Source organism: Lottia gigantea (genome assembly GCF_000327385.1).
Source record: "Lottia gigantea unplaced genomic scaffold LOTGIsca_72, whole genome shotgun sequence".
Classification (NCBI taxonomy): Eukaryota; Metazoa; Mollusca; class Gastropoda; family Lottiidae; genus Lottia; species Lottia gigantea.
In genome coordinates, this window is record NW_008710427.1 from 53,764 (window position 1) to 77,306 (window position 23,543).

A 23,543-nucleotide genomic window follows, 5' to 3' on the forward strand; every position below is an offset into this window, starting at 1 on the left:
ACGCATTTCAGAATCATTTATGTAATGAATTAGCCGTGGTGAAATGTTTTTGATAAGTTTTGATTTCTACTGAAATTTTATTAACCTTTATATATCATGTTACTTTATATAATAAGGAATAAATTCTGATGCTGATTTGTTATTTTGAAGATTTAATTACCTCACTTCATCTTAGGTTTGACATGTTATTGCTCCATATTATTATAAATTAGACGAAAATTTATAGCATTTAAGCAGGTGTACAGTCTGCAAAAAGCGCAATAGACGCATGTTAAAACAACACAAACAACTTTGTGAAGCATGAATAGTGGGATGCAAAAACAAAACACATTGTAAATGAAAATAATCTTTAATTTAACAAGTAAAATGATAAAGAAACAAACATATTTATGCAGCGTGGTGTCTAGCTTGAACAACAATAATAATAATCATATAATAACATTATCAAATGTTGATGTAAAAAAAAAGAAGCGGATTGCATCGAGAGACGGAACCTCTGGAGGTAGATATTAAAACCTTCTAAATATATATAGTAGAAGATAAATAAGCATATCAGAACGATTCCTTCCTTTATTTCTGTCTCTTCTAAGCTATCATATTAGTTTTAGATGTCATATCATTTTTGTCATGATATTTCAATAAACAGGTTCGCTTGTTGACGTTATATATATGTTACAAGATCTTTATGGTTAGAAGTCAAATTTGTCCCATATGTATAAATTGTATATAATATTAACAGTTATTACAGAAGCCATCATCTTTGATAAAATACATGCTGTTTATAATAATAAAGAAAAAATAGGGAAGAGTAATAAATCTACTATTCCCCACTGACAATCAAAGGTGTGCAACATTTAGCTTTTTCTTTCATCGTGGGTAGGCATTTCATACTCGTGCCGCGAATGACGCATTTATATTCATACCTGAGATATTAAATATCATTTCCTGTGAATTTAGACATTTTGAAAGGAAAAGGAGGCATGCTGATTATCCCTGAAGGCGAGTTTGGTTCTAACGGTTAGGGGATGTCCCTCAAGTATCATATCAATCGTAAGACAATCAAGAAATAAGCAAAACAAATTCTCGTCATTTTCATGATTATCATATCCATATGTTTATAAGAGAGGCATTATCCGTTTCTATTTCACTAATTGGGAATGTCAACATTCATTCGTTTCAACTCTTACTGTGCAGTCTTTTGTCTTAAGAAAGATAAAGACATTTTTGGGATGGCGGGAGTAAGTTTATGTCGGCTCTAGAACTTTAAGAAGCTGTTTCCACTAATAAAAAACAATAGATGAACGATAAAATATCACTTAAAGTAATGAGTGTGATACTCCAGAAATTCACAGTGTGATGAGAATTTGATATTTTGGATATCTAAACGACAAAATAGTGCAAATAGCCTGTACGTGTTTTATTTTTAACTTTACGAACAATTCAACGATTGAACTGGACAACTCTTATTTCAAACATGTTTTGTTTGCTGTTGGTTAAATTTTTGAATTTTTTCCCATCTTGTCAGCGAAACAGTTAAGTGAAATGTTTCATGGACAAATTATCTTTTATACATGGCAGCCCTTTCATGGAGTTCAGGGAGATTTTTTAAAGTTACAGATAGAATATTTTATTCCTGAAACTGTAGTTCTATATTTATACTTGGAATAAATAGATACATTATTGTGCCAAACTGTTGACACTTATAATGTTTATGCATGAAATATAAATTTCACTCGTGTGTATCAATCAATTTAGATTAGTAATTGCAGTTCCCAGGTTCGACTTTATCAGTAATTATTCTGATAAGTAACAAAATTTGATGATAAAAATATCGTACAATCTGACACGATCATTCAACTAAATGCAAATTAGGTCTCGTAGCTATTTGTTCTAACACGTGCATTGTAAAATAGCTATGAAACTGTATAGCTGTTTAAAACCCACGAACATACTAACTTTATAATTAAACTTGTACTTTTGCAGATACGTTAAACTATATCCTAAACAATATAAACTTAATGAGTTTTTAAACTTTTTATTTACAGCATTATATTTTACATTAATACATAGGCCTACTATATACATGTACATGTATTGTACATAATATAATTATGTATACGACTTTTGAAAAGTAATTTTGTTTGATATTGTAGTTATTTGTCCTAATAAGCATACTAAAGGTGCAGAACCGATTTTTAAAAATAAACACATTAGAAGTTGATATCATAAATAAATAATATTCGAGTCATTTTCTGTACACAATATGGATAGTATAGACTGTAGAAATAAAATGGTAATTAAGGCGTGTATCTGTCAGAGGCACCCGCCCATAACACTCACATTCTGTCGGCGATACATCCCTACTTAACCGAAACAAATTATTTATGGTGTTCTACTTAGAATTATTCTCTATAATATTATATACATGTATATCATTTTGTTGTATTGGGTAATTATAAGGTATTAAAGTTTCACCCAATTTTACGAAAGTGACTAACATTTAATTTGGAACCAATGTTAAAAAATCCTGCATTATGGGTATTCGAATGCATGTCCGATATGTTTCAATTATGTAGTTATAGAATATATTTTGTCATTTAAAGAGATTTTTCTTGCAGAAATTGTTTTCAAAACGCTCTAAATGGTGATGTATCTAAGAACGAATGAAAATTAGTTCCATTTCGTAAGGTCTTCTAGCCGTTTAAATGATATACAGATTTCCTTTAAATTGGCAATTGGTAAAGGTAAACGTTTTCCATAACATTTATTTGGCAAACAACACCAAAGTCCTTGTTGACGTGTTACATTAAAACAGAGGAACAAAAGAAATCCATCCATTTCATAGCAATTGACTTTTACCGTTCTGGCTTTTACAGAAATTGTTAACAATCTTGTCTTGATCTTAACAACAATTTTGTTATTCTGACTTCTTGGCCAATTATACACCTATTGTCTTACTATTAGAAGAAAATGTATTGAATTAGTCCTTCCTGCGGGTTTTTATACTTATTTGGCAAATGTAACTATAACCATGTGGTAGTTTATACCATATCAAAGAGAATATTTTATAACAAAATGGACTTTAAATATAGTGGAAAGTGCAAACGACAAAGCATACGTTTGTCATTTGACTTGGTAAAACAGTACTGCCGACAACAGGAAGTAGCTATCACGTGACTTTTTATTTGTCGTCCTGAAACATGAAGTAGATTCTAATAGGAAACTATTTGGGTTAAAACGTAAAAATGTCAACTACTTTGATGATGTAGAAAAGCACGGAGAAATTGACTTGAGCTTTTTGTTCATGTTTGACCCTTCTGACATTTATAGAGTACTGATGATTTGAATATGTGCGAACGCTAATCAAATCGCTAACAATCATTTGACCTTTGCCCTCCTGGGACGGAAACGAATGGTAAGAAAACATATTCTACTAAACGGCGCGTTGAAATAATTGCCAGCACCTTTTAACGATTTCTCTGAGGGAAACCGTTGAATATCGAATTGTTCTTTTGCTTATAAGATTCGTATTTGTATTGCAGACTACAGACCGTCATAATCATCTCTGTACAAGCACTACAAAACCTCTCACATCTGGAAGCATTTTATACACCATTAAAGTCTTGTTGGATTTATTGAACTTGTTGAGATTGTCTCTAATGGAGAGTTATTTTGTCCAAATATAAATTTTCTATTAGCTGTCCATTTTGAATTTTTGGTAAATAATAAAAACATATGACGCCTGAATTAAAAATGAACTAAAAACAGAGCACCACAGAAAGAGGTGCCACTAGTCTCAATTTATTTTAAAATTGGCTCAACATGCTATGGACATTTTGACAGAATTTGTAGAATATGTGTAGTTTACATTAAATAGAAAAGAGCCTAATTTATCATTAATTACATATATAATGTACTTCTGAATATATTCCATTACAACTTTGATTAAATAATCTGCTTATATTCTTTACCATACTTTATGTAATAAAAGTATTGATGTATTCGTTTCGAAGTGTGATATCAATGATTTATCTGAGATCCAAGCAGTTGCCTTAGGATATTTGGGACGCTTAAATTAAATGGTATGAATGATTTGTGCTTGGCCTATCAGCAGGAAAGGTTAAGTTAAAAAATAACAAACAATCTGTGATTAATACCTAACGCTTTTCTCTATTTTATCATCCACCAAATTATCATTGACCTTTCAGTAAAACGACCCCCATGCGATAGGCTCACGCGACGAACAGTGATTCTTATTGTCTCATGTGTTAAGACTATTGAATAAATATATTTCCAAAGTTCTAAAATGTTATTCCAACTGATTTTCTCCAATGATAATTGGGTGGTCTGGCTTCTCAACATGTTCTTCGCAATTTGTCAAAAGTGGTATTTTTCCAACAAATACTTTTAGAACCGATTTCCACATTACGCGTGTTAGGCTCCTGCTTCTCGACCAATCATCTCTCATTAACAATTCAGCGGGAATCTCTAAGCATAAGGTTGGCGGCAAAAAGTCGTGCACTGGACATTCCTTACGATCTGTTTTGGGAAAAGAAAATAAACATGGCTGCCAAATGTCCGAAACTACCTCTATCTGATTACAGTGTTACTGGTATGATTTTTTAAGCTTACATGCATATTCACATTTTTCTTATTCAACATGGAAGTAAAAGAAATAAAACTATGGCAGTTTTATAAACTAATGGATGATGACCCTTGTATATATATATGCACTTTCATGGTTTGAAATCCAATTTAAGTTTTATACTTGGCCATTTTGTGTACTTTACTAATTATTATGACATTGTGTTTAGTTTACCTACTTTATAAATAATAAAGTATTTTGTTGTACTTTGGTTACTTACTTGATTCTATGTAATTGTATTTCATAGTTCATCAACAATGTTATATTATTTAATATTCATCAACTATGTTATGGTCGTTAATGTATTATTTATCAACTATGTTATACTAGTTATAGTCTATCAACAACTATGTAATGATATTTTGTACAGTAATATTATTTAGCATCTATGTAATGTGATAAGTTTTATTGACTATGTGATAATTTTTTTTTTGTGTGTATTATTTATCAAATATGTATAATACGTATTATACGAATAAAGTTATAAAGTTGATATAGTTTATCAACTATGTAATGAAATTTTATGTTGTTGATTTTATATTATTCTTATCTCTACCTTGAAACCACAATTGGAAATTACCAAAACCGCAAATCGTCTGTCTTATTTTTGAGATACTGTGCAGTAGGATGTTAATTTCAACAAGTTATGTCAAAACTTTTCAGCCGCATAGTTCTGCGTCGCGTGTTGTCAAATCTTGAAGAACATTTAAAATAGATCACACCAAGTTTAAATAAATAGATTTATTTAAAAAGGTTAAGGTTTCTTGCAAAAAATTCCAATTATGTTTACATTAATCATTGACACCAAATTGCGATTGAGTGATTACGGATAATATAGCCGTTTTTCTGTTTTCGGGTTAATTGAAACTTAAGTAATTCCTAATTTGGTCAATGCTTTTTGTTCTAAAACGCCCAATACCACTATTTGAGTAAGTTCTCCATTCTTGGACCAACACATACTCAAGACCAAATCATTAAAGAATTCGGATTGTTTGACGAGAATTCTTATGGAAAATGGTAGAGGAAACTATCAGTCACAACCTTGAGAACTCGAGAGTCACAGTTGTGCTCACCAAGTACGTTTGAAAGGCCAGGGGAACGGAACGAAGAGGATGAAGAAGAAAAGTAAATAGGTCGAGCTGAATGAAGATTGCTCCCATATTATTCATCCCAAAGCTTTAAGAGTACTTGACCGTTATTGTATTTGCTCAATCAGAAAATGGTCACTCGAAGCGACAGAGTTTGTTCGCTCTTCAGCGTGTCTATGGCGAACAATAATAAATATATTTAATACAGCATTTTTTGTGAAATGTATCTTTAAGCCTGCCGCAGACGAGGGGAACTAGCTGAGCTGCCTGCCTCGAGAGGCTTGTCAGCTGAGCAACATTCTCACAATTTTTTACACCGCACACGAGAGCTCTCGTCTGAACTATTGTCTCACTAGAAAATCTTCGGCCAATATTCCGTACGTCAACGAAAAGAACCGAAGAACATTCGGTCTACATCCGTGTCAAGTAACTGATCAAAATGGCCCCATTTTCCTGTTTTGTAATTCCACAGAATAAACAACAAGCTGATCTGCTAAAATTGCATCATTTACTGTTACCATAATGATGCCACGTGACCCGTCAACGTGTTTCTGTTGGTTAGCTACTTTTTCTAGGCAGCTTAGACGCCCACACACGGTAAATTTCTAGCCTCTTGAGGCAGAAAATATAGATAGATATTTTCCTCACAGACTCTCGAAAATCTCACTAAAAATACTGCGCACACGGGGGAAACAGATCAGCTCCCAACCTCTTAAGGCAGGCAGCTCTGCCCAGCTAGTTCCTTTCGTTTCCGACAGGTTTTAGGGCATTCAAAGAATGTTCTGATGTTCACATGCGGTACTATTGTTATTATTTAAATACATTTTCATCAGTTTCGTCCCTTTTAAATTCATCGGTCAAGTCGCTATTTATTCTTGGTCTTTTCCTATTTGTAGTGTGTTGTGTATGATATCACTTTTCATCAATAAAATACTTACTCACTTATGATTAATATACTTCCTCTTGTGTAAAGTTCAATATCTGCTACCAATGTTGCCAGTACGTTGTTTGGATTTCTGGTTTCCTTTTGCGGTTAGTACTTGGTTTATTTATTAGGGTAAAGATTGGGGTAAACTAGGTTTTGAAGGTTAAATCGACATTTGTGAGCAGATCTGCCCATCAGGACTAAGAAATATGATGCTAAATGTATTTTCGACAATTATTCTTAACAGATATGCTGTCATTTGTTATCTCGTGAGGAATTCCACAAAATGTTTTTAAATTACTGTTTTTCTGTTCAATTATCGTGTTCGGAACTAAAATTTAAAGTTTAATTCTAACCATATTAAAATTAGTGTTAAGGCTATTTTGTTTGGAGAAAACCAAAAGCGACGTCATATATTACATGCATCACTACAATTCTTCTATACTCGACATTGATCTGGGCTGTAAAGATGATCGTTAGTGAGTAGCAGTCTGAGGTAAAGGAACTGGTTTGAGAAATGTCGGCAACCATCTGTAAAAACAACAGCGCCCCCTAGCGACCTACAATTCTGATAACAACATCCTGATACAGGAAAAATGAATCGGTTATAATTGTAAAAAGTTTCTATGATTGTAAAGGACACATGGAGAGCTAATTCCAGAGGAAATGGTAATATGGTCGTTCAGTAGTTAGAAAGTTTCATACCGGTAAAGTGACATCTGAGAACTATTTAACATACAAAGACCAACTTACAGATGTAGAGTAGACTAGAGTTTGTTTCCAATATAAATAACACAAAAATTAATTCCAACATTCTACTAATGGATATTGTTACTTTTCTATAATATAATACATTAGTCTAAAATATAAGTACACACCTTTCAAATGTTTGGAAACTTTTACCGCCATTATAAGCATTAAAAGGTCAATGTGGCTGACGATCTGATATTTATGCTTGAAAAGTTGCTGTTTTTTTATCTAAATCTGTCTGTGATTTCTAGGCACTTACTGCTACATACAGAGTATACATGTATAAGAATTATAAACTCAGATTACTCGCTAGTTGAACTGTTGAAAAATTGTTTGTTTTTTTATTAAAATCTTATTGTGGATTTTCTTTAAGAATGCTTATGAGTGACATGACCACATTCAATTTCGCCATATTGAGAAACAATCTTATGGCCCTGATTTTAAAAAGGTGACCATATCAAATCAAATTCATATATTGGAAGATAAATGAATGTTTTACTGTTAATAAATTCTGATTAAGGTCAGTAAATATCGTTAAAAAGAAATATTTCACACGAAGAAATAATGACCCCACATTGAATTTCAATTATTCACTTGAAGCTTTCAACAAAATCACTAAGAACCTGCCTTCAGGAAAAATAATAGGCCATCTTCCTATGTTATTCTAACGGTTATTATTATGGCAATTGCAGACCAATATCCGCCACTAAGTAGCCGTTTAAAGGTAATTGAAGTCATTTCTTCTCGCTATTTTTCAATCTAATAAATTGAATAGAAGATGTTGAAGACTCAGGGCGATGAAATGATGGTCTAAATTGATTGCCTGGTTCTAGAAATTACGCGGTCATAGCCGGGTAGTTAAAATATAGTTTAGTTTTGAATGGCTTTCAGTTTCCTTATAATATATTGCCCGCAACTGACTTTGTCATGTTTCTTCACCTTCTACACTGTATTTTACAACGCATAATGAATGGACATAGGGCAGTATATGATTGGTTAGAAGATTGATAAATTATTCGATATTACAAAATGGGAAAAAATGACTGAAATAAACTCTTATGGTAGCAGTGTAGACTATTTTTCAATTTCTCAAGTATCATAGAGATTGGTTGAACTAAGTTCAAAAATGTAGGAAAGCATAAATTATGTTAAAAATCGGCCCCAAGTCATCTAGTTGAGTCACTGCTATATTTACATCAATAGTCAAAAAATATGCCAGCTTGTTATTCGTCAAAGATATCTTCTGTTGCAAGTTAACATCCCTTACAACCAGATCGGTGTGTGAGTAGAACAGTTATATAATTCAAACAAAGAACGATGAATTGGAGCAAGTAATTGGAAAGCTTTCAACAATAAATTAAATTGGTGCTTCTATCTTAATTGCAATCCTGTAAGATATTAGGTTTATCTCAGATAACTACACATGTTGTTGAGTGTTACTTTAATGGGGCTTGATAGAGAGAATTACACTGGAATGTCAGATCTACATCTGTATTTATAGCAATCATTTGATTATCAGATAGACCTAAAACTATCAGCAACTTTCTACGATATTCCCCATCATATATCAAAAACCTTTATTTCAAAAACTTACATTGAACTTCTATTGTGGCAGGAATACCATTTTCGCCCTAATGATTAAGAGTAATTTTGATCATAAAATATGCATTAAAGAAAGAGAAGCTATCAGTTGTAATGGGTGAATCTAAACACCATAACAAATTGGTTTGTCAAACTCATTTAGAATGATGGAGAAGGCTATCAGAGAAAGTATGTAGACAATGAACCAGTTTACAATAATTGCTTTTATAACACTTGCCTGTGGAATAACAATCATTTCAAGAGGCATACTCTGGTATCATATGAGTAGTTAAAATACATTTCAAAATGCATCATTTTTATACGCCCACATGAATATGTGGTCGTATATTGTCGTTGCCCCTGTCCGTCGGTCCGTCAGTCCGTCCGTCAACATTTTCTGTGAGCACTATAGAGACTACAGTTTTTATCTGATTTTGATAAAACTTGGTGTTAGGGTGTATTGAGACGAGTCTCAATGAAAGCACTGGCCTAGGTCACAGAGCAATATGCTTTAGATTGATAAGATCTTGGTCAAGTTCGAATTTGACATATTTTCGATGAACGGTTTTTGAGATATTGCCCTTGACTTAGAACGCCTTGAAATTTGTTAAAAATTGTTCGTCAGCAGGATTGAAGCTACAGTTTTCATCCGATTCTGATGGACTTGGTGTGATCATTGGAATTGATAAGATCTCGGACAAGTTCTAACTTGACGCATTTTTTGATGAACGGTTTTTGAGTTATTGCCCTTGACTTTGTTAAAACGCGTCGAAATTTATTAAAAATAGTTCGTGAGCAGGATTGAAGCTACAGTTTTCATCCGATTCTGATGAAACTTGGTGTGATCATTGGAATTCATAAGATCTCGACAAGTTCTAACTTGACGCATTTTCGATGAACGGTTTTTGAATTATTGCCCTTGACTTTGTTAAAATGCGTCGAAATTTGTTAAAAATAGTTCGTGAGCAGGATTGAAGCTACAGTTTTCAACCGATTCTGATGAAACTTGGTGTGATCATTGGAATTGATAAGATATCGGACAAGTTCTAACTTGACGCATTTTCGATGAACGGTTTTTGAGTTATTGCCATTGACTTTGTTAAAACGCGTCAAAATTTGTTAAAAATAGTTCGTGCGCAGGATTGAAGCTACAGTTTTCATCCGATTCTGATGAAACTTGGCATAATCATTGGAATTGATAAGATATCGGACAAGTTCTAACTTGACGCATTTGCGATGAATGGTTTTTGAGTTATTGCCCTTGACTTTGTTAAAACGCTTCGAAATTTGTTAAAAATAGTTCGTGAGCAGGATTGAAGCTACAGTTCTCAACCGATTCTGATGAATTGCTAAGATCTCGGACAAATTCTAACTTGACGCATTTTCGATGAATGTTTTTTTAGTTATTGCCCTTGACTTTGTAAAACGCTTCAAAATTTGTTTGTGAGCACAATATAAGCTACAGTTTTCGACCGATTTTGATGAAAATTGGTGTGATCAATGGAATTGATAAGATCTCGGACAAGTTTTTTTGAGTTATTGCCCTTGACTTTGTAAACACGCGTCAAAAGTTGTTTTTTGCCCTTGATTAGATCTGTGTGATTTAATTGTTTGTTGTATTTGGGTTACTGATATTGATTTTAAAAAATTTTGTGGAATTACTCAGCATAAATAACTGGCATATATATGTAATTGAATTCAAACTAATAAAATTTCTTCAATATGAGAAAATTCGTACTTAAGTCACTAAAGACTGTTTTATCATTTCTGACAGCTGCCAGTGGGCGTATATTACCTTGCCTCGCAAGCTATCTTTATTATTTTTGTTGAATAGTATTTAAGGTTGGTATATGTAGTCAAGTGCAATAACTAAACCGAATTGTTGTAAATGAAACTCATTTGAGATCATAACATAGCATAACATAACATAATTTCACAAAACTTTTATTTAAAAAAACTGGTTATCGTTAGGTTTGGTCAAAATTCAAACAGTTGCCTTTATGTGCATTATATGGACGTTTGGAAGATAAAGAGAATCGATGTGTCGAAAATATAAATCGTTAGAAATCATGGAGAGAACAGATTAAAAGTCATAATACTTTATAAATCGTTCGTAGAATATATTAGAAAACCTTTTTGACAATAGATATGAAACCCACCAGTCTTGAGAATAGATTTTGGAATCCTCTGAGTCATTTATAACAGTGAAAATCGTAGAAATCGTTTTGAGAATAGATTAGAGAATAGGTTAGATAATCGTTTCAGAATAAGTGAGCAAATTGTATTGGTAATAAATTGGAAAATATGTTTAAAGAATTCATTAGATGAATTACAAAAGGAATCATTGAATAGTTTGAAATATTTTAAAGACAAGAATTCATCAAAATTAGACAATTGTTGCACCGAAGTGTTGGAAAAAAGACCAGAACACAACGTCATGAAGAAAGATAGTGGACCACAGCCATATACGCCCATCACGGCATGCGGATGGTAAATATTCAAGATTTTGGGGTAAAGGCAATAACTCTGCTTCTAACGGTCGAAAATAGCTCAAATTCGAACTTGATCTTCGTTTTATAAATAAGTCTACACACACCAAATTTCATTTGATTCCATCAAAAAATCTAGTTTGTAGAGCGTTTACAAGCAAATATTGACGGACTGATGGACGGACCGACGGACCTAGCGACCGACCGATGGACCCACCGACAGACCGACCGACCTTCGTTTCATGAATATGTATGCACATACCGAATTTCATTTGATTCCTCCAAACACTCTAGTTTTTAGAGTGTTTACGAGCAATTGATGTTGATAGAAGCACTTACTGTATAGAGATTAAAGGGCGATAACTCCTCAAAACTGACGTAAGAGGCCTAAATCTTGAAAAAGCCTTAAATTTAATCAGAAGTAAATAAAACTTTCTCAAACCTTTCGATTTAGGTCCAATAACATCCATTTTAAGTTTCATCAAAATCGATTGAAAACTAAGAGAGTAATAGCATATTCAAGATTTTGGGGCGAGGGCAATAACTCTTCTAACGGTCGAAAATAGCTCAAATTTAAACTTGATCTTCCTTTCATGAATATGTATACACACACCGAATTTCATTTGAATCCATCAAAAAATCTAGTTTTTAGAGCGTTTACAAGCAAATGTTAACGGACTGACGGACTGGACGGACGACCGACCGACCGACCGACCGACAGGGGTGCTGACAATATACGTCCACATAGAGAGATGTGGGCGTATAAAAAGGGAAATTTGATGTAATATGAGGTACTGGATAGGCCAGTGAATACATCTTGAAACAGTTTGATTTAATTTCAGTATTTTATAATGTACTGCACAGTGATTCGTAATACTTGATACCTTGTCTTGACATATTAAAGGCACATTTTATGCTATTATTAAGACGCTTGGATTATCTATGTATCCAAAAGAATGACGGCCTCAGCTGTGAAAGTTAGTTAAAGGGAGCTAATTGAACACTGTCCTGCTACAGAACAAATTTAGCTGAATATAACACGAATCGCGTCGTTGGACCGACTTTAAAGTCAAAAGAAACTCATGTTGTGTTCCCGATCTCCCTGGTAGCCCTCTACATCTGCATTTTCCACACTATGAAACAAGAGTATTTGGAAAATTTAAATTTAAAACTTATATGGATAGATTATAGGTAAACAAGGTCGGAAGTTATATTCAGTTATATTTTGATTTAACAAGTTGGCCTAATATTTACTATACACCTGCTGTTAAAGTTAACGGGAGGTAACTTATAATTCGTTATGCTACGTACAACATTTACCAGTCAATATCCGTTCGGTAGTCATAGGGTTGGTCGAGACGTCATTGTTTTAAAATATGAAAAAGGATAAAGCCCATCAATGCGCAAGCATTTTCCGGTGTATACAAACAAACTTTGCTAATGATTAATATTCGTTGAAATGAAATGAAATGAATGGAGTTTTACGTCCTACTTTTCTTCACCATGTGCGCTAATGAAGACGGGCAACGCCATGCAGGGTGCGATGATGGAAATTTTGCCAGGACAGCGGCATTAGTCTGCTCTTTTTCGATTTCCAACTGTCGAGGGATCTTTAACGTGCACAGCCTGTAGCACACGGGGCCTCGGTTTATTGTCCCATCCGAACGACTAGACGCTTTTTCCATGTAAGTCCCTCTTACCTGCATCACTGACAATTAATATTCGTTGTCAGTGGTGGAGAAATCATAAAATGATATGAATTGCTTCTTCTTGGATGTCATGTCACAGAGTTAGTTTTTCTCACAAAAACAACTACTCTGTTTATCTGATGGAAAAATGGTCTGTCAGCATTTCCAGGCTAACAAGGAGATCGTTACAGGGCCATATTTCTTTTACTTTTATAAAATATACTTTTTCCTTTCGTTTCTTATATACAAATGAACTAAATAGTACTATGAGCAAGCTCATAAATTCTTCTATAATCTTATTAAGTGACATAAAAATCAGATAATTCAAAACTTTCAGGGAAAACTATATCTTCTAAAAAATCTTAACTTAAATATTTCCAATTCTACCAGTTATTTATAAGAACCTTCATACAAATTTTTATTCACTTTCACTTTTTTGTTAGTCCTGAGGACACTACCTCAGTTTTTCTCCTGAAAGGAACACAAGCCACCATAGTGTGAGTTTTCATTTTTTATCATTTATTAAACCTTTTTTAAAAAGAAGACAACGTATTTCATGAATATTTATATAAGAAATAGTGTATTTTTATTAATGATTTAATATTGACAATACCATTCTCATTTGTATATGTATTTATAATCCCACATTCTTTATGTAAATTGTATGAAATCCCCTTTTTTATTTTTTCAGCTTTTTACCCTTTAATCTGTTCTTTCGACTTTTTATGGGATAAAGTTGTCCAAGATTATACTGGAATAAACATTATCGTATTTTTCACAGTGTGTTTTTTGAATACGTACAAATATACCTCCCAAACTTCCACCGTCTGATCCTGGATACGTTACAGTAAAAAGACTACGTCAAGGCTTGTGTTCCAGTGTTACACTTAATGTGTATAGACATATTCCTATAGTGTGCAGTAATCACTGTATACATAGTGTACTATATATTATACTCGTGTGTTGTGTTCTATGTATATTTCACACATCTGTACAATACCTATGATAACATTACTATCGTACAATTTTAACAAACGATTTAATTAACACCTACAAGTTTGATTATCCATATCAAACTTTCAGTTTTTAAACTACATTCCTGTCTACAGTTTTTAAAACTACGTTCCTGTCTACAGTTTTTAAACTACGTTCCTGTCTACAGTTTTTAAACTACGTTCCTGTCGGATCTACAATTTGATCATCTATATCAAACTTCCAGTTTTTGAACTACGTTCCTGTCTACAGCTTTTAAACTACGTTCCTGTCGGATCTACAGTTTGATCATCTATATCAAACTTTTAGTTTTTAAACTACGTTCCTGTCTACAGTTTTTAAACTACGTTCCTGTCGGATCTACAGTTTGATCATCTATATCAATCTTCCAGTTTTTAAACTACGTTCCTGTCTACAGTTTTTAAACTACGTTCCTGTCGGATCTACAGTTTGATCATCCATATCAAACTTCCAGTTTACATCGTCCTAACAACGTCCCTGTTTATACGTCGACAAATACCTAATCCACAGAATGACCGAGAATCAAACCAATGCCACAGTTGAAGGATATAGCCAATATGAGGATGTGAACTTTGATAGTGATCTCCAGGTTCAAAAGGTTCTGAAGGCGCGTCCTCCTACATTTCGGTCGACTCTACAATCAGTACAACTTTGGCCTTTAAAACCGCTAGGTCATATGCCTTGAAAAAGAGAGCAGAATTCGCCTCCAAGGAGGTAGAGATGATTAGGAGACAAGCCGAAATTCAGGAGGAGGCGACGAAATCACTAGCCTCTACAAAGAGGCAAAATGCCATTATATCAGCAGAATTAGACCTGCTACGGCAGCAAAGAGAGTTAGCAGCCATAGAGGTGGAGGTCGAAGCTCTCCAGGACATCAACCTCAAACCCAAAGTTAAAGCTCCTGGTTCTGTTCCTTCTAAAGGGGAATTTGAACGAACTCAGGAATTCGTGTTGGACCAAGAAGAATATCTACACGAAAGATCTAGACAGGTAAGCCATTCCTTATATAAGTCCAAACCGGATGACGTTCATAACTATGGTCCACAACCATTGAGGTGCAGACCTTTCCAAACCCGGGTAAGCCATTCAAATTCAGCACGGTTTAACCCTACAGTAAAATCCTTTGTTCCTTCTTTCGACGCTGAAATGCCTAGTATTAATCCCCCTCCAACGACCAATCCTTTTAATGACCTTTCAATATATATCCTCAAAAAGGATCTACTTTAATGATGTACCGGAGCAATATGGTTTATGGAGATCTTCTTTTACTAATGTTATGAATTAGTTGGAGGTGACCCCCTCAGAAGAGTTGGACCTTTTGACGAAGTGATTCGTCCAAAGAAGCCCTGAGCATTCGGGCAGCTCATGTCCATTCCGCTCCTTTAGGCCTTACTAAAATCTGGGAGCGCTTAGAAGAACGCTTCGGGTGCCCTGAGACAGTGGAGAAAAATCTCTCCACCAAATTGAGGAATTTCACTAGAATAGGAAACCGTGAATTCACACGTTTGTACGACTTGGTAGATCTTCTATCAGAAATCAAAGCCATAAAGGATAATCCAAGATATAGATCTTTGCTTTCCTACTATGACACATCGTCAGGTATAAATCCGATAGTGTCAAAATTGCCTTACGCTCTCCAGGATAAGTGGACAGCTCGAGCCTCCCAATATAGGAGAAATAACAATATTCCATATCTTCCTTTTCATTTTTTTTATCCTTTATATCAGAAATGACACGAATTAAAAATGATCCGGCCTTTTCCGACGAAACTTCAAAACCCGATAGCTTTCCTCCAAGAAAGGAGAAAGTATTTTCGAAAAAGACCGAAATCTCTTCTGAACCAAGTACATTTATATCTTCTCCAAATGGAGATTCTCACCAAAATATTATTGCAATTTTCATAATGCCAAACACCCATTCAATCAGTGTAGGTCTTTTCGTAAGAAGTCATTTGAAGACAGACTAAAATTTGTTAAGGAAAAACGAATATGTTCAAGGTGTTGTACTTCAACAAACCACTCAAAAAAGGATTGTAAAGTAAATATAAGTTGTGAATTATGCAACTGCACGACTCATTGCAGTGCAATGCATCAATTTAAAAATTTACACATAAGCCATGGCGAGGAAACCAAGAACGATGAAGCATGACTGACAATAGTGAACAACAAATGCACAAAGATATGCGGCCAATTCAAGGGTAGGTCATGCGCAAAGACCATCCTTGTGAATATTTCTAACACAAATGAGCCTTCTATCAAACATTCATGTTACGCTATAATTGATGACTAAAGCAACAAAACATTAGGCAACTCGAAATTATTCGAAATTTTTGATCTTCACTCAGAAATGATTGAGTATTCTTTGTCCTCTTGTAATGGTAGTTCCTTCGTTTCAGGCAGAAAAGCCTCCGGTTTGATACTTCAGTCTTTGGATGGAAAAACAAAAATACCTATTCCTAGCATCATCGAATGTAACGATATCCCAAATGCTCGGGAAGAGATCCCTATTCCTGAAGTTTGCCTTCATCATCCTCATTTAAATGGTGTCGTAATTCCACCCATCAACAAAGATGCCAAAATTCTACTTCTCATCGTCAGAGATTTGGTTGATGCTCATCACGTCCTGGAACAACGGATAGGTCCACCAAACTCCCCATTTGCTCAGAAATTAAGTTTAGGATGGGTTGTGATAGGCCATGTGTGTCTTGGAAACATTCATCCAACTTCTCATGTCAGTGTTAATAAAACATACATCAATAAATCTGGTAGACCCTCTTTGTTTCAACCCTGCGAGAGCAGCTTCTCCTTTAAGGAGAAATTCCAATTTCAAACAAATAACAATATATTTCAACTCACAAAGGATGATGACAAAGTCGGTCATTCTCAAGAAGATAAAGAGTTCATAAAGCTCAGTCGGTAATTGGGTATCACCACTGCCTTTCAGTGGACCAAGGTTACCCGACAATAGGGGTCAAGCTCTTCGTCGCACTAGAATTCTTTGCAACAGTCTCACAAAAAACAAAGAAAAACGCAATCATTTCTTCACCTTCATGCAAGGGATTCTCGATAAAGGGCATGCAGAGGTAGCACCACCACTCGTCCATGGCGAGGAGGCTTGGTATTTGCCCATCTTTGGTGTCTACCACCCTAAAAAGCCAGGTAAGATTAGAGTTGTTTTCGATTCTTCTGCAAAACAAAATGGCCTTTCTCTTAACGACGTTTTACCTACCGGTGCGGATCTCACTAATAACCTTTTTGGTGTATTGATGCGCTACAGAAAAAACCCTATAGCCATAACCGCTGACATTCAACAAATGTTTCACTGTTTCTACGTCAAAGAATCACATCGCAATTTTCTTAAATTCTTTTGGTACAAAGACAACGATTCAAGAAATGACATTATTGAATACCGAATGTGCGTCATACAGCCAAATGTGCCGAAGTTGTCTACGGTTCAGACATGAAATCCTTCGTAGACCGAGATTTCTATGGACGACGGCCTCACGTCCCTTCCCAATGAAGACATGGCTATCGACCTTATGCAACAGACGCAACAAGCCTTGAAAATTCATGGCAATCTAAGACTTCATAAAATTGCCTCAAACAGTCGCAAAGTCATGCAAGCCTTCCCCTCCGAGGATTTAGGCATTGGCTTAGATTTAGCCTTAAGAAATGATGCCCTCATCCAAAGAAGTCTCGGTATGAGTTGGAACATCATAGACGATGTGTTCACTTTCAAGGTTTCTGCTGACATAAAGCCCTTTACTCGTCGTGGAATTCTTTCTACTGTCAACAGTTTGTTTGATCCTATTGGATTCGCAGCACCATTAAAGGCAAACTCTTACTCAGAAATCTGATTTCTAATTCAGAGGACTGGGATACCCTCTTCCGGTGGACCAGAAAAATCACTGGGAGACTTGGCGCAACTCACTTCAAAATCTAGAGAAAGTGCACATAAAACGAATGTATACCTTTCCCTTTCCAGAAATTTCTAAACAAGAAATTCACATTTGTTATGACGCCTCCAAAACCGCAATTGCTGCAGTTGCTTATCTCAAATCCTTTAAGCAAGATGGTTCGGCTCAACTAGGTTTCATTTTGGGTAAGGCTAAGGTAGCTCCTGCCCACGGCCACACCATTCCCCGTTTAGAATTGTGTGCTGCCGTGTTAGCTGTGGAAGTAGCAGATATAGTTCAGGAACAATTAGACATTGACACTAATTGTGTATATTTATATTCCGATAGCAAGGTAGTTTTAGGGTACATATATAATGACTCTCGTAGATTTTTTATTTATGTTTGTAATCGTGTAGATCGTATCAGACGATCTTCTCGCCCCCAACAATGGCCACATGTCCCTACAGATGAGAATCCAGCAGACATGGCAACATGTCATCTCATCTGTCTGATAGCATGTGGCTAAATGGGCCTAGCTTTCTGTTTGGTGAAACGTATAATTCTAATAACCACTATTTTCCATTGAAGGATGAAACTAATGACAAAGAGTTAAAACCGAAAGTATCTGTTTTTAAAACAAACCTTGTTGATCATCATTCATTAGGAACACACAGATTCGAACGATTTTCCTCCTGGTCTATTCTAGTTAAGACAATTGCTCACTTGAAACATATCTCCCGAGACTTTGCAGGTAGAGACACCTGTAAAGGTTGGCATTCTTGCAATAAATACAAAACCACACATTTTCACAGTGATGCCGAAAATTTCATATTTTCATCTGTACAAAAAGAATACTATGATACTGAGATAAACAGTATCACGGAAAATAAACAAATTCATTCTTCAAGTTCAATTATTTCACTAAATCCATTTCTGGATAAATGTGGCATTCTTCGAGTAGGCGGTAGACTCAACAGGTCCACACTTTCTACTCCAGAATGCAATCCTATAATCATCCCAGGTAAACATCATATTGCAATTCTTCTTATTAGGCATTATCACAATTTGGTTAAACATCAAGGTCGTCACCTTACCGAAGGCGCTGTTAGGTCAGCAGGTCTTTGGATAACGGGTTGTAAACGTCTTGTCAATTCTCTTATTCATAAATGTGTTAAATGTAAAAGGCTTCGTGGCAAACCAGATCAACAGATTATGGCCGATTTGCCTCCAGAACGCTTTCAACCAAGTCCACCAATTTCCTATGTAGGTCTCGACGTTTTTGGCCCATGGTCAGTAACTGCGAGAAAAATCAGAGGTGGTCATTCCTTAGCTAAACGAGTTGATAGCAGAGATGACTTCATCATCATTCATCAATTCTCTTAGACGTTTTATTTCTCTTAGGGGTCAAGTTAAAGAATTAAGATCTGATAGAGGCACTAATTTCATTGGGGCTGTAGACCTCCTTAAAGTCAACACTGTAAATGTTGAAGACACCAAACAATTCCTTTACAATAAAGGGATTGTCTGGAAATTCAACCCTCCACATTCTTCACACATGGAAGGAGTGTGGGAAAGAATGATCGGCATGGTGAGACGTGTTTTGGACTCCAAGACAACAAAGCCTGTCTCACTCATGAATCCCTTTCAACCTTCATGGCAGAAGTAACTGCTATAGTCAATTCAAGACCAATTGTTCCTGTCTCATCCTATCCACAATTTCCATCTGTTCTGTTCCCAACACTCTACTAACTCAAAAATGTCCTTCTCCTTCCCTCGAATCCATTGATTTCACCGACATTGACATGAAAGGTAAGTACAGAATCCAATGGAAACACGTCCAAGCTTTGGCGGACCGATTTTGGAGGTAAGTGGCTACATCAACAATTTAATTTCAAAATAAATGATATTGTCCCGTTAAAAGATAAGAACACCCAAATGAATGACTGGTGCGTAGCTATCGTAACAAATATCTTCCCTAGTCAAGACAAGTTAGTTCGAAAAGCACAGGTAAAAATCTTTAAGGATGGTAAATGTCATCATTTCACTCGACCAACCACCGATATGGTTTTGCTTCTCTCCGAATAGTTAAGGAACTTGTATCTATTCCCTGTTTCACATAAACATGTAAATTTTACAAATATTGATTTTGTGTCAAAATCAGGCGAGGAGTGTCATGTCACAGAGTTAGTTTTTCTCACAAAAACAACTACTCTGTTTATCTGATGGAAAAATGGTCTGTCAGCATTTCCAGGCTAACAAGGAGATCGTTACAGGGCCATATTTCTTTTACTTTTATAAAATATACTTTTTCCTTTCGTTTCTTATATACAAATGAACTAAATAGTACTATTAGCAAGCTCATAAATTCTTATTAAGTGACATAAAAATCAGATAATTCAAAACTTTCAGGGAAAACTATATCTTCTAAAAAATCTTAACTTAAATATTTCCAATTCTACCAGTTATTTATAAGAACCTTCATACAAATTTTTATTCACTTTCACCTTTTTGTTAGTCCTGAGGACACTATCTCAGTTTTTCAGCTTTTTACCCTTTAATCTGTTCTTATACCTCCCAAACTTCCACCGTCTGATCCTGGATACGTTACATTGGATCTTCCGTGAATTTATATATCGTACATTCTTCAAAAAATGTCTGACGATGTCGAGGTCAATTCAAGAGTAGTAGTCAAGGAAGCGGGAAACCCCGAGTGAGAGTTACTTACAACGGATTTCCAAGACTCGCAATTTGAAAATTGCATACTGGATGTATTCAGCGTTATATAATTGATTACTTAATTTTGTGGATTTATCGGATTACAGAAGGTTAGTCCACTGATGGATATAATATTGGTATTGTGTATTTATGTTCATTTTAATGTGATCTATTCCTTTAACTTCATGTTATCCCGGTCTAAACATTTTAATCCACATGGAACTGAAAACTGAAACTTAAATAACGATGTCTTATATCCGATTAATTCTTAAATGGTAGAATGTAGAAGGAAAAGGTGTATAGTTAAGACTAATTGTCACATCAGTAACTGATTGTTGAATATCCTCTTACCTACGAAGAAACCAGGGGTGTATTGAAAGTCTTCTTAGAAAACGTCATCCAAGATGCCGTCACCTACACTGAACATGTCAAGAGGAAGACCGTCACTGTCATGGATGTCATCTACGGATTCGGAGGTTAAGCTCATTGCGTATGGGACATTCAAACTTCCTGTCTGACGCCCGTGGTTCCTGTTAGTCCAAAAAGACTTACCGGATATGACATAGCTTGGTGTTTCGACCTGGATGAGCGAGACTACAAAACAACCAGACCACATATACATGTAATGTATAACCTAAAGGTGATAGCTTCCGTGTGCTTGAAATCTATTCTAATGTATGATTTTGGTCATTCCTGATTAACTTGATAAACTAACCGCTGTAAAGTAAACAATTAAGGGGAGTTAATCCAGATTATCATGCTACATACAACTATTAACTACAAAGTAGATCTATTTCCTTCTACACTAAAGCCGTGAGAATGAAACAAAGTGATCGTAGATATATATGTTCAAATAAAATCAAATAATGAAATTAAAATGATTAGGTACCCCTCGGCGCTTATTGGACCATTGAATGGTTAAAAATTATTCTAAATAATTTACTTGGGTATAGATCCATACAATGTTTGTATTGAATTTGCATTGATTTTCACGTTTGAGGTTTAGAAAATATCGTATTGAATTTCTTATTTATGATTACCTAATAAAACTTTATAATTATTAAGTTTATCTAATTAATTGTAGATTGACCCCACTTCGGATATTCAGGTAAGAATAGGGTTGGCTAAGGTCAAGTTTCAAGGGATAAGGTCAAGTTTCTAGATATAACGAACAGTTCCACATCTATATTCATCAAAATTATATTCATTAACAATAAAAAAAACGGTGAATGATAGGGGAAAATGTGGATAAAACATTTTGGTGACACAGTAAAGTCGACAATGGAAAGTCCTGTTCTGATAATAATGGATGGTCATTACTCTCACACCAAAACCTAGAAGCCATTAACTATGCCCGACGTAATGGAATGCTGTCTCTACCACCCCACACAACTCATAGATTACAACCCTTGGATGTTAGTTACAAACTTATTATAACCAAACAATTGATAGTTGGATGCGAGACAATCCTTGAAGGGGTGTGACTCAATTCGAGGTTTAGAAACTGTTTTCCACAGCTTACATCAAAGCATCTACAATATCAACTGAAGTGAAGGGTTTTGCTAAATGTGGTATTTGTCCTTGCTCACGAGGAGTGTTTGAAGTACAAGAATTTTGTCCATCAACTTGAAACAACCAATTGGTTGATGGTGTACTCATCCAGGCAAACCATGCAGTTTCGGTTGCAGAAGAAATTGTTCCGCCTATCTTTAAGGAAACCCAATTGGTTATTAGAGCAGCATCTGATGGCAGATGGCTGTTTAGTAGCCTTGCTTTGGCAACGAAGCACTTTTACAGAATGGCACAAGAAACACCAATGGTTTATTGAATGATTCACTTCTACTTCTTCACGAACAGGTTCAGGCCGATCATATACGTCACCAGGTAGTCCAGAAAATGTATCTTAATTTACAAATGAAGACGCCTTGAATGCTGACATGCCAAGCTATGTAAAGTACAAATGGACAATGGAAGGAAGAAATACATCAATGGCCCAACCACAAACTATGGCTAGTGAATTGGAACTTTTAGCTGCTTCATCCGTGATAGAGAGACCAATACATGTGTTGAATGATCAAAATACATGCATTAGCTTCAATGGTGATTTAGAATACTCTCTGCTAGTGAAAGTGAGGTACACTATTGTAGGAAGCGACATTGGGCATTATAATTGTATAATTGATAATTCTTCTGTTCAAACTAATAATGATGCTGGGGGTGTTTCTAAAGGCACAGTAAAATGTAATGATCGAGTTAGACCAATCGATATTTCTCCAATTCCAGTTAAGATACAAAAAGTATCAAAAAGAGGATCTCGAAGTCAAGTGTCAGTCTCAAGTGTTAATGATGATTGGTTTTGCTTTTATTGCGCCGAAAGCCGACAAGATGAAATGATCCAGTGCGATATTTGTAAAAATGGGGTTCTACTTTGTGCATTGGCCCTGGTTTTGTTTGTGACTGATGTAACCCAATTGGATAAGTATGAACTACACAAATGGGCGTTATTTATATCCAATTTTGTTTGTTTCTGTAAATGGCTTTTGTTCCCACGGGCCTCATTCTTACCGACTTTACGCCTCTGACAGTGGCCTTTAAAGCAAAATATTTTCATAATTTGATGTTACTTGTTAAGCAATTTTGTCTAACTTAAAATAAATGATATTTTTCTCTGATTTTGCAACATTATAAAATATATGCTACAGTCCGAATTAGCCGATACCCAGGTCCAATTTATCCTCTGTGATGGGTAAATT

General features: G+C 35.1%; 1 protein-coding gene across 1 annotated transcript; it reads left to right on the plus strand.

Annotated features, from left to right (window-relative positions):
- Positions 1–14,900: 14,900 nt before the first annotated feature.
- Positions 14,901–23,184, plus strand: LOTGIDRAFT_168057 (hypothetical protein; the record flags this gene model as incomplete). The annotated part of the gene is made up of 3 exons (XM_009065939.1): positions 14,901–15,170; positions 21,875–21,898; positions 23,074–23,184. 3 exons carry the CDS (start codon positions 14,901–14,903, stop codon positions 23,182–23,184), a joined length of 405 nt encoding a protein of 134 aa, XP_009064187.1.
- Between the last annotated feature and the right edge of the window lie 359 nt (positions 23,185–23,543).